The 12,968-nt window shown below is 35.1% G+C and overlaps 1 protein-coding gene across 1 annotated transcript in view; it reads left to right on the forward strand.

Moving 5' to 3' along the window:
- Positions 1-2,248: 2,248 nt before the first annotated feature.
- The window catches only part of LOC111709477 (midnolin homolog), a 19,093-nt gene continuing 8,373 nt past the window's right edge, over positions 2,249-12,968 (forward strand). The window contains exons 1-2 of the mRNA XM_023483183.1: positions 2,249-2,529; positions 9,280-9,369. Coding sequence (XP_023338951.1) covers positions 2,290-2,529; positions 9,280-9,369 — 330 coding nt within the window. The 5' untranslated portion in view covers positions 2,249-2,289. The remainder of the gene's footprint in view (positions 2,530-9,279; positions 9,370-12,968) is intronic.

The following is a 12,968-nucleotide window of genomic DNA, read 5'->3' on the forward strand; positions in this document are numbered from 1 at the left end:
CATAGCACGATGATTACTTTATAAGAATGCAAAAGTTAAAAAATAGTTTCATAAAAAGAATTTCTAATTTGTTTACTAACTGAGTATTAAGAATTGTTTACTTCAAACCCAGTTCTAGAGTTGAAGCTCGTTTGAAAATCCAACCATCAATCCCGCTCTATACACACTAAGTGTAAAGAGAAATACTAACAGTGAAAATTACGAAAATTCGCGAATATAAAAAATGGAAGCAGAATATAATTAAATAAGAGCAAAGAAAAAGAAAAAAATAAAAGAGGCAAAAAAAGAAAAAAAGCGAATAATAAGCAATGTTTGATAAAATATTAATATAATTTAATTATAATATTGAATAATGATATATATTCTGGATGTAAGAAACAGTATATAAGAGCGATATTAAAAAAAATTTAAAAACTGAAGAAAATGGAAAAATGGAACAATTATGGGATTATAATAAGAGGAGAGAAGGATGATTGAAAATTATAGAAGATATTAAGAAAATAAAGAGAATGCGAAGAGAAATAAAAAATAAAACAAAACAAAAAGGATAAAAAACGTTATGATTGGATTAAAAACAGAAACAAAAAGGAAAATTGAGAAGCAAAAAATGCGCGTTAAAAAAGAAAAGCAATATAAAACATAAAAAATAACGTTATAATAACAACAAAAATAAACGAGATCAAGGAGTAAGAAAAGGAGAAAAGAGAAGATATAAATATGAACAAATAAAAGAGGAGACATTGAAGGAAAGAGATAAATGAGAGACAGATGAGAAAAGAGTAATAAGGCACACCACTGAAACAAACGTTGTGAATAAAAGTGAAGAATCAAAAGAGAGAATGGATAAAAAGTTAAAGAAAAGAAAGATGCCAAAAAATAAAAGGATAAAGAGAAACAAATAGGGGAGCTGAGACTGAGAGACAGTGGAGAGAAGGAGGAGAAGGGTGTCAAAGAGAAGGAGGAGAAGGGTGTCAAAGAGAAGGAGGAAAAGGAGGAAGCTGTGAAGGGTATGAAAAACGAGATTAAGAGAGATGAGAAGGATAGAAAAAATGAGAAAAACGAGAAAGATGAGAAGGAGGAGGAGAAGAAGTAAGGGAAGGAGGAGGAGGAGAAGGAGGATGAGTAGGAGAAGGAGGAGGAGGAGAAGGAGGAGCATGAGGATAAGGATGAGAAGAATGAGAGGTTGAGAAGGATGAGAATGATGAGAAGGATGAGAAGGATGAGAAGGATAAGTAAGATGAAAAGGATGAGAAGAATGAGAAAAATGAGAAACTTGAAAAGGAGGAGAAGAAGAAAAAGGAGGAAAAGAAGTATAAGGAGGAGGAGAAGAAGGAGAAGGAAGAGAAGGAGGAAAAGGAGGAGAAGGAAGAGAAGGAGGAAAAGGAGGAGAAGTAAGAGAACGAGAAGAAAAAGAAGAAGGAGGATAAGGAGGAGATAGAGAATAAAGAGGAGAAGGAAGAGAAGAAGAAAAGAAAGAAAAGATACCCAGGAGAGAAGAAATGAGAAGAAATTGTTATGAAAAAAATAAGAAGAATTCATAAAAAACGAAATAGAAGAATTTAAAGAGAAAAGCGAAAAATGATGAAAAGCTAAGAATAAAAAGAGAAAAGTTAAGAATGACAAGAGAAAAGCGAAAAACGAAGAAAAGCAAGGAGTGAAAAGAGAAAAGCAAAGATTGAAAAGAGAAAAGCAAAGATTAAAAAGAGAAAAGCAAAGATTGAAAAGAGAAAAGCAAGGAGTGAAAAGAGAAAAGCAAGGAGTGAAAAGAGAAAAGCGAAGATTGAAAAGAGAAAAGAAAGGAGTGAAAAGAGAAAAGCAAACATTGAAGAAAAGCGAAGAACGAAGAAAAGCGAAAAACAAAGACAAGTTAAGAATGGAAAGAGAAGGAGAGAAGATGTAAGAAGAGTAAAAACCTATGAACCTGAACAAAGGGAGAATCCTGTGTTGCAGAGAGTGTATAGTGTGTATAGTGTGTAGAGTAAGGGAGAGCTATACAGTCAATGACCCAAATGTTTCTGCTCTTCTTCTCAAATAGTCTTATATACTCCCTGGGATCTTATTTAATATTTAATACATTCATAAAACTTTTATATCTGGATACAATCGGTAAAAACAATGTTAACTTTGAAATATTAATGTCAAATGTGTCGGGTACAGCTGTTTAAAACTGTGGATCAGGGTCCTGAATGTCTAGTTTGTCTGGTAGTGTAGCGAGGGGTCCTGTAGCTGTGGTGAGCTGCTGCCCCACGGTAAACCCTCCAGTCTGTGTAGAGCCAAGCAACAGGCAGGATGTACCCAGACAGAGAAAAGGAGGAACAAGGGCAGGAGGCGGGGTTAGTTAGATGTTCATCACTCCCCACTACACCCCCTCTACTTAGTGATCCTAGGATATGTATTACAGTTGCTCCCTTTACAGGAGGACCTTTCGAAGTTAGTGTAAATAAAGGTGATTCGGTGGAAGAGCTAAAACGAGTGATTGCTAGGAGACTCAAGGTGTCCAAGGAGAGAATTTACCTCCTTTATAGAGAAAGAATACCATGAAACATAATGTTGATACAATAAAAATTAAAATCTTTTCTTATACTTTCAAATATTATGTATATTGTAGATGTATGATATATATGGGGTTAATGTACTGGTGTATGTTTATATATAGTCCAGGGATTGTATTAAGAAATCTATACAACAGAATCATGCAAGAAGGGAGAAGAGTGATCACGTGACGTGATGGTTTTCTTATTTTCTTTCGAGGATTATTTTAAATATTTCCAGCGTATATATGTCTCATTTATCAGCTGATTTCGATTCCCCCTGGTTTGTATTTTAATCAGCTAGTAGACTGACCAATCAGCTGACACAGATAGTCAAATATGCTGAGCTATTTTATCATTCGGCTGATTCAAACGATCAATCAGAAGAACTATTTGATGAATCAGCTGATCCTGATGACCAATCAGCTGATTCACAAAGTCAATCAGATGATTCAGATTATCAATTATCTGATCCAGAAATTCAATCAGCTGATCCAGATGCTCAATCAATCAGCTAACTTTACGGATTAATCAGCTAAAATATTGATGATCAATCAGTATACCTTGCTGATAAATTGTTTGGTTCACCCGACCAATCAGCTGACCCAGGAAATTAATCAGTCAAAAATTTGTTCATTACACTTTATCATAACCAATTATAAATGAAAAATGAAGGAAGGAAGAAAGGAAGAAAGGAAGGAAGGAAGGAAGGAAGGAAGGAAGGAAGGAAGGAACGCCCCCTACTCCATCTTGATATTTTCTGCTCGAGGATTTCTCGTTGCAGGTCAATCCATTTCCGGAGTTTAAACTTTTATTTCCGATTCTTTTGAATATCAGAACTGATCTGTTTCGGGATCCAGGTTCAGATATATATAGGATAGGATTTAAGGATTTCTAGGATTAGGTTTCTTGAATTAGTGGGATTAGGTTTAAGTATTTCTAGGAAGTTTCTTGAAAATCTAGGATAGGGTTTTTTGAATATGTTGGATTGGGTTTAAAGATTTCTTGGATAACATTTCTTGAATCTGTAGGATTGGGTTTAAAGAATTCTTGGTTAACGTTTCTTGAACATATAGGATAGGTTTTAAGGACTTCTAGGATTAGGTTTATTGAATCTGTAGGATTGGGTTTAAAGATTTCTAGGATTAAGCTTTCTTGAAAATATAGGATAGAGTTTAAGGATTTTAAGATTAAGCTTCTTGAAAATCTAGGATAGGGTTTAAGGGCTTCTAGGATTAGGTTTCTTGAATCTGTGGCATTGGGTTTAAAGATTTCTCGAATATTGTTTCTTGAACCTGTAGAATAGGGTTTAAAGATTTCTAGGATCAAGTTTCTAAAATATATAGGATAGGGTTTAAGGATATTAGGGCTAAGCTTCTTAAATAGTGAGGAGGCTACTCATCTCTATGGAGAATTTCAATGCATGGCTTGGTTAAGATACTAGAATAGAATTTTTCTTAATAAAAGCATTCTAAGGAAATTATTATATAGGGAAAGGATTTATTAAAGTCAAGGTGTATAGCTAATAGAACATAAAGGTTAAATCTTCCATTAAACCCTAGAATTTATTTTTGTGGGAATTATTGAAAAACTCAGTTTTGTGCTTAGCCTGGGTTGGTTTTCTCCATATGAAGAGTAAACCCTGTTCTGTTGAACCCTGGTCCCTGGGAAAGTTTTGCAGGGAAAATGGGAATGTTGGCATGAGTCTGTTCTAAGGATTTGGCTGGGAATAGATGAGCAATACTGCAGGTTCAGAGTTAGCTCAGGGATAGAGATAGAACAGGGAGGGTTAGCTCAGGAATAGAGACAGAAGAATAGGGGTGGGTTAGCTCAGGGATAGAAATAGAACAGGGAGGGTTAGCTCAGGGATAGATAAAAAGCAGGGAGTGTACGTTAGTTCTGGGATAGATAGAAAGTTGCGAGGGTAAGCTCAAGGATAGAAGTAAAGCAGGATGGGATAGTCAAGGATAGATGTAAAGTTGCAAGTGCAGGAATAGATTTGTAGTAGGTAGGGCTAGCTCAAGGATAGATGTAGAGTAGGGAGGGTTAGCTCAAGGATAGATATACAGTAGGGAGGGTAAGCTCAGGGATAGATATACAGTAGGGAGGGTAAGCTCAGGGATAGATATGCAGTAGGGAGGGTTAGCTCAGGGATAGATATACAGTAGGGAGGGTTAGCTCAGGGATAGATATACAGTAGAGAGGGTTAGCTCAGGGATAGATATACAGTAGGGAGGGTTAGCTCAAGGATAGATATACAATAGGAAGGGTTAGCTCAGAGATAGATATTCAGTAGAGAGGGTTAGCTCAGAGATAAATTACAGTAGGGAGGGTTAGCTTAGGGATAGATATACAGTAGGGAGGGTTAGCTCATGTATAGATATACAGTGGGGAGGGCTAGCTCATGAATATTTAGTATGGAGGGTTAGCTCAGGAATATTTAGTATGGAGGGCTAGCTCATGAATATTTAGTATGGAGGGTTAGCTCAGGAATATATAGTGGGAGATAGAAGATATAGTAGGGAGGGTTAGCAAGTTGACACCTATAGTAGGGAGGGTTAGTTCAGGAATAAATAGTAGGGAGGGTTAGCTCATGGATATATATTAGGGAGGGTTAGCTCAGGAATATATAGTAGGGAGGGTTAGTTAAATAGTTCACATTACAAAATCTTGTCTAACTATAATAGTTTTTATAGAGGACTAGTAAAGGTTAAGAGTTTTAAAGCAAGTTGACACCTAAGCAGGTTTTCAAGTTGCCTAACAGGCTTGAAGATCATTGGAGTTCCCTTGGATTAGCTTGGATAGGACCAACATTTATTTAATTCATGAAANAAGGAAGGAAGGAAGGAAGGAAGGAAGGAAGGAAGGAAGGAAGGAAGGAAGAAATTAAGAACTTAAGAAATTAAGAAATTAAGAACTTGAGAAATTAAGAAATTAAGAAATTAAGAAATTAAGAAATTAAGAAAAGAAGAAATTAAGAAAGGAAGAAAGGAAGGGTAGGAAGAAAGGAAGAAAGGAAGAAAGGAAGGAAGGAAGGAAGGGTTTATATATGTATATATGAATGAAATGATACCATGTGTATGCATATCCAGGTCATTTGTGCACTCCCTGAAATTCTACCTGGTCTGTCTGTCTATCTACCTATCTACCTATCTATCTATCTATCTATCTATCTATCTATCTATCCTTGTGTTGCCTGTATAGTGTATATGGAAAGTACAACGGTAACCTGGTAGATATACTGTTAACTTTCAGCAGACAAGGGAAATCTTACTCATTCACTCGCTTATCCAATCATTCACTCACAAATTCACTCATTCGCTTATCCACTCATTCACTCACAGATTTACTCTCTCACCTACTCACTAAACCATACTAAACGCATTCTTACTCACCCATTCTCTAATTTACTTACTTAGATGTACGTAGTTACGTACTTACCTGTTATATAACTATCCGTTGCTTACTTACTTACTCACTTATTCTGTTGTGCTCTGGCACACTTGTTAGCTAATTTCCTTAGGTTTTCATTTACTTATCCATTGATCACTTACCTTTCACTACAGAAATTTCTTACTCGCTACTCGCCAGCCAGCGTAATGATAAAATAGTAAATTCCTAACATGAAAATCTTTCTGTTTGGAGCAAACTGAATTCATATTTGAAGCTGGGGGGAGGAGGAGGAGTGACTTCCGTCCCTCCCTCTCCGTCCCCTCCTCCCCGGCCCTAAGAAGAGATTATGAATATGAAAGTTCAGAATGAAAGGTGGAAGGAAGCTGAACTTTTATATAAGTTTGACCGTATTTGGTTCAAGGAAGGTAAATTAAACATTTATATAGTTGATAAATAGAGTTTATATTCTATCTAGTTTAGTGTGTAGTGTATGCATACAATGATAATGAATAATTAAACTTATGTTTCACATTATCCTCCCTGGCTGGATCATACAGAGATAAGTTTAGAAGTGAATTATAGAACAATATTGTAGGATTAGGATTCATATAAAATATATAGTGATAGTTTATAGGAAGGGACCTGGAGACCAGATCAAACCAATCCTTGAGATTAAACCAGGCTTTGTCTCCAGGTTTACTTTGTTCCTTATCCTCGCTCCAGTGTATCAGGGTTGGTTGGTCAATTCTTGGACTGTTCCAGTTCATAATTCTTGTTTAGCTCATATTTAGGTTGGGTTAGGTTGCCCTCTGTTCGAAGCATATTCAAATCATTCTGTTGGAATTTATAGTATCAATTTGTCCGACATTTTGTATAAATCCTCCCGGAGTTTCTTTTTGCATATTTCCGCAGATTTGTTGATTATTCAATTCTGCAGATAAACTTCAGCTTGAGGCAAAAGAGAACAATTGTGGCCAATTTTTTAGAGAAAATATTCTTAAATTTGCATTCACGCTTTGTTTCCATTTTGAAGATTTTTTTACATGGAAAGTTTAAATTGTGTAGAATTTGAATGGTAGGTGCGAGTACGAAGAAGGAGAGGAGACAGATAAGTAGAGAGATAGGATGTTTTTTTTGATGTAGTTACATACATACCAATAATGCCGCAGAACGGAGAGAAGAGAGTTCAAAAAAAAGGAAGAATTCGGCCGGAGAACGGAGGGGAAATGGGGAGAAAGGCGGATAACGGAGGGAAAGGGGTCTGTTTGAGTAGGAAATAGGAGACAGGCGGACAACGAAGGAGAAAGGGTCGGGTTTAGTGGGAAATAGGGAGAAGGGTGGACAACAGAGGGAAAGGGGTCGGGTTTAGTGGGAAATAGGGAGAAGGGTGGGGAGGAGAAGGGGTCGGGTTTAGTGGGAAATAGGGAGAAGGGTGGACAACGGAGGAGAAGGGGTCGGGTTCAGTGGGAAATAGGGAAAAGTGTGGACAACAGAGGGAAAGGGGTCGGGTTTAGTGGGAAATAAGGAAAAGGGTGGACAACGGAGGGAAAGGGGTCGGGTTGAGTAGGAAAGAGGGAGAAGGGCGGAGATCGGAGAGGAAGAGGTCGGTTTAGTGAGAAGTGCGGACAACGGAGGGAAAGAGGATCGGTATGGGAGCTTTCCGACCTGGAGTTTTTGCTTCTCCGGGTGTTAGCAAGGACGGATATAACAAAGACTAGGGTTTTCTCCATAAACCATGAGATTCTGAACCTGGTTCCTTGGAACTATATTATCAAACCTGACTTTCTTTTACACACACAACAATATATATGCTTATATATATATTAAAAAAATATATTTGTATATGTATATTTTTATATATTTATATATATATATATATATATAAATAATTTTTTTAAATTTTGTCCTTTATCAAAGCTATTTCCCTTTTCACTACATTTCTCTTTCTTTTTTACCCAACCTATGGATTTGCCTTTCTTGTAATCTTCCTTTCCTTTCTTACATTCTTTCTGTCCTTTCTCACAATTTTCTTTTCCTTCCTTACCATCTTCCTTTCCTTCACTCCATATTTTCCTTTCTGTCCTTACACCCTTCCTTTCCTTCCTTACCCTCTTCCTTTCCGTCCTAACAATCTTCCTTTCCTACTGTGAACTGTGTCTTTCCTTTCTAACACTCTTCCTGTCCTTCCGTACAATTTTCCTTTCCTTCTCAACAATCTTAGTTTCCTTCTTTACTACTGTTTTTCTTTGCCCCCCCCCCCCAAGTCAAATATTTCATATTTTAGTAAAGTAGAGTTCCACCTGATAAACTATACCATGGTGTTTTAATATAAATAACACCTGAAAATAGTTTTTAATATTCTTTATTAATTCTTTTTACTTTAACGTAATATTAGGCGACCTTTGAATTAACAGTGCACTTGAAGAATATCCACATTTTCTGAAAAATACATAGATTTATTTCCTAGATTTTAATATGCTCTTTATCCCTTTCAGATAATGTTTAAGAAGAATTTTTAATTCAAGGTGTAAGTAAAAATGTTTAAATTTACCTAATTATTATTTTGAAATCAATATAGAATACAGTTTAAAGGTTTTTAGTTTATAAACTGTAGATTTAAATACTTTTCTGGTCGTTACACCCGCACCATTTCTATTATTGCAAAAGTATTGCTCGGAACCACATTTTTGGCACGTTTGCAAAACAATTTTTCGCACTAAAGTTAGACAAAACAAGGCGAATCTTTGAGTTAGTTTTGCCAAAATACCTCATGCATGAAATCTTCCTCCTGGATGGAGTTATATTAAACATTTAGAACATTCTATAACCGGGATGTAATGTTGCGATGGTGACGATAAGGAGATTTAATTTTAATAATCAAAAATTGATATATTTTTAAGAAAAATTTTATGATGTATATAACAAAGATTTTCTTTCTTCGAATTGAAATTTTAAAATTCAAATTGAATTCTAAACCTTATTGAGGTTTATATATTGTGAAAAGATTTAAAATGCAGTTGACATGAAATTTAAAATCCGACTGAGTTGAAAACAGAACAAGCGCAAACCAGTTCCTTTATAAGAAGGGGGAAACATATGTGAAAAAATTAACAGTCTGTATTCAAAACTTTTAAAAATTATTTTTCTAACTTTCTTCATTTTTTTTATACAAGCTCTATAATATTATTATTGACATCCATTAATTTTTCTCTTTTCATATAATCCACGAAATTAAGACTTGATTTTTTATATTTTCAATAAACTTTTCCTTGGAAAACATTAGGATTAACTAATATTGATTTTTTCGTGTTCATTATGAAGTATAAAATTTATTTTAATATTTTTTCTTTTTTTCAGTGAGCTTGTGGATGGGAGTATATGTCAGAATCTACTAGTAGATGGAAGCACTGTAACCCTTCTACCTAGAGCTGAAACAGGACTTATTGTAAGTTTTAACAAAATCCTGGAGAAATACTTTCACGGATTTTCTTCTTTCTGTGGTTCTTGTCGAGTTGAGGTTTAGGGGGGGGGGGTAGAAACCGTATCATCCTGGGAATATAAGGAGGGATAAAGTAGCCATATCATCCATTGTTTGAGGGGATAGGTGCTTGGCTTGCTCAGGTTGCTTTAACAAGATATTATTATTGTCTCACGACATTTATTAAGAGATTGAACTTTATACTCAGGAGTTGTTGATAATCCAGAGTAGAGCCTGGCTAGGTAGAAAAACAAGTATCCAGTCAACGTGTTTTCAAATCTTGATTTTAATCTTGTATTTTACTGGTTGTTAAACGTCACGTCTATATTTTATAATGCAACTTTATTTACTCACTTTAAAAAAATTTTATTTTGTTATACGAATTTTTCCAAAGAACACCAAGGCAAAATTTACTCAAAAAAACTTTTAGTTCGTCAGATTTTACCTGAATTTTTAGTTTGGCAAATTTATGCTTACAATGATGCAATGATACAATGATACAATGATACAATGATACAATGATACAATGATACAATGATGCAATGATGCAATGATACAATGTTACAATGTCACAATGATACAATAATGCAATGATACAATGATACAATGATACAATGATACAATGATACAATGATACAATGATACAATGATACAATGATACAATGATACTTAAATATGGATAAAAAATTATTTGTACTAAACACGTTGTAAGAAGAAGTGGATTTAAAGGTCAAGACTGTAGACTTGAATACAAGAGGTCTATTCTTGAATATACATATTCCACTTTATAAACCTTTCATATTTTATCAATTTTAAATCTGGGTTGAATTCTTCACTCCTTATAGTCCTCCTCGCAGTTCTATTTCTCCTCAGGCTAACCCTCATCCCCCCCCCNAGAAGTATAGTTTAGAAAGGATAGAAGTATAGTTTAGAAAGTAAAGAAGTATAGTTTAGAAAGGATAGAAGTATAGTTTAGAAAGTAAAGAAGTATAGCTTAGAAAGGATAGAAGTATAGTTTAGAAAGGATAGAAGTATAGTTTAGAAAGGATAGAATATTGGAAAAGATTTCACAAATCTAAATTTCAAAAGAAAGAAAGTCTGAAAACTTTGTGAAAATATCTTATTTACATTTGAATATATTAATCATTCATGAGACGAATATATTATAATATCTTTCAAAGGAGGGAATCGATTCAATTCAGATTGTCTTATTATTGTGGACTTAAACTAAGTTATAACTAGTTTTATTTTTCTTATTTTTTGACCTTATATCATTAATTGTGGTAGAAAAGAATCATCAAAACACGAAAACAGATTCTGAATAAGAACATATTATTAACGTACAGAATTTTTTTAAAATTTTTATTTTTGTTAACGTAAAATAATATTCTCTCACTGCTCTGCTCTTCCCGCCATTTTTTTCTTCTCCTTGTAGATATTTGCTCTTGTGGTTTACATTTTCAAATGTCCTAAAATTCCTAAAATTTCTCGAGAGACGAGTCCCGGCAACCGCCCCTGCCCCCCACCCCTCCTTTTACGGCTTGGCTTGAATTCAACAAGCCAAGCCGAAGTGAATTGCAGCCAAAATCCTCCTTCCGGGATTTGGACCTGTTTTTTCTCCGTTCTAAAACTTTTTTAGGAACGGTTTGGGAAAGGGGGGGAGCCTTTCGGATTTACGGGGGGGAGGGGGTGTTATCATTTGTTAATATTTTAAGCGTTGTAAATATATTTCTCACAGTCAGCTGTTTAAAAATTTCTACAGGATTCCCTTCCTGGAGGCGGTTTTGTAGCTTGCATTCCTAACTTCTCATTCTTCTAGTCCTACTTGATCCATAGTCAATCCTTTTTCGAATCATAAACGATCCTTGATCCCTGTTCGAGTTTTTTCGATCCCTATTGCATTTTCCCTTTCTTGGTGAGATTGCTCGTGTATTCTCTAATTATTGAAAATTGCAATTTTCTCTCGATATTAATGAGAAATTTTGCAGGAAAAACTTTGAATTGATGTTTTAAGGTATCTCTAATCAATACTGCTTGTATTTACTGCCTGACTGCTTGGCTTGGGAAGATAAAATTACAAGCACCGGGTTAGAATCTTTAGCTTCAAATTTTACATTGACTTTTTCAATCCACTCTGTTTCAACCTTGTTGGTTGGCTTGAAACTAGCCTGAAATTGGCCTGTTAAATTTCTTGGTTCTTACTTTCTCGTGAAGGTGCATGTTGCGCAGTTTAGAAGAACAATTTCATTTTTGGATTGTTTTCTCTTATCTGAGACAGGGAGGATAAATTTATGGGTGAAAGGTTCGGACTCTTTACTTTATCCACTTATATTCTTTCCAGAACTAAGAATATCCACCAAAAAGCTGGAATATCCAAAAATAGGTTTGTTTGTACCCTAAGGGGATATTAAGTGGATATGGAATACTAAATAAATTTTGTGATTATATCCAAGAAGGATTGGGAATATACAAGAAGGATTAGATATAAGAAGGATTAGGAATATCCAAGAAGGATTCGGAATATCCAAGAAGGATTGGAAATATATAAGAAGGATTAGGAATGTCCAAGAAGCATTTTGAATATCCAAGAAGGATTGGGAACATCCAAAGACAATTGGAAAATCGCAATAAGGACTAAGAATACTTATGAAGGATTGGGAACACCCTACAATGAAGAATTACGAATACCAAAGAAGGATTGGGAAAATCCTGTGAGGGGAACATTTGAATTTTGAAGGATTCAGATTTGAATTGTAGCCGAGGTTGAAATATAAGGGTTAGAGCTTAGTTTAAGGTTTAGAGGTTTAGGCAGATGCGAATTCAGCCTTGGACGGTATTCAGTCGACGAGGGTAGGAGGGGGGGGGGGATACAGATGTTCGAGGGAGAGGTGGTGTATTTATAATATAATGGGGTGCCGAGGGGAGGGGGGGGGGGCGTTTTGGGAACATTTTGATTTCCCTGGGAGAATTTGTATTCAAGGGGGGGAATTAGTATAGGATAGGAATGGAGCAGTTTACAACTAACAACAGTTATATTTTATCATACAGGCGCCATCATTCTTATACAAGTAAAAGCTTATCAGCAATCTTTATATGATATTATTTAAATTTTTCATTTTTTTACAAGTTATCTAACTTTCTATCTAGCAAGGAATACTAGCTATCTATCTAGAAATGAATACTAGCCATCCATCTAGAGAGAAAAGTTAGCTATCCATCTAGCAACGAAAACGTGCTATCTATCTAGCACTGAACACCAGGGGTCAATATAATTCCCTTTTCAATCCCATTTGGGATTGACAAATTTGAAAGAAATGGGGGCAAATTCTTTAATTGGGGGCAAATTTTTTTTATATGATAATTTAAAAAAAAATTGGGGGCATTTTTTTTAAAAATTGGGGGCATTTTTAAAAAAAATTGGGGGCAATTGGGCAAATGTGTGAGTTTTTTTTTAAAAATTGGGGGCATTTTATTTAAAAATTGGGGGCATTGGGGCTAATGTGTGAGTGGAATTTGAAAAAAAAATTTTATCTGGGGGCATTTTTTTTAAAAATTGGGGGCATTTT

The sequence above is a fragment of the Eurytemora carolleeae genome, unplaced genomic scaffold (assembly GCF_000591075.1).
Source record: "Eurytemora carolleeae unplaced genomic scaffold, Eaff_2.0 scaffold58, whole genome shotgun sequence".
NCBI lineage: Eukaryota > Metazoa > Arthropoda > Copepoda > Calanoida > Temoridae > Eurytemora > Eurytemora carolleeae.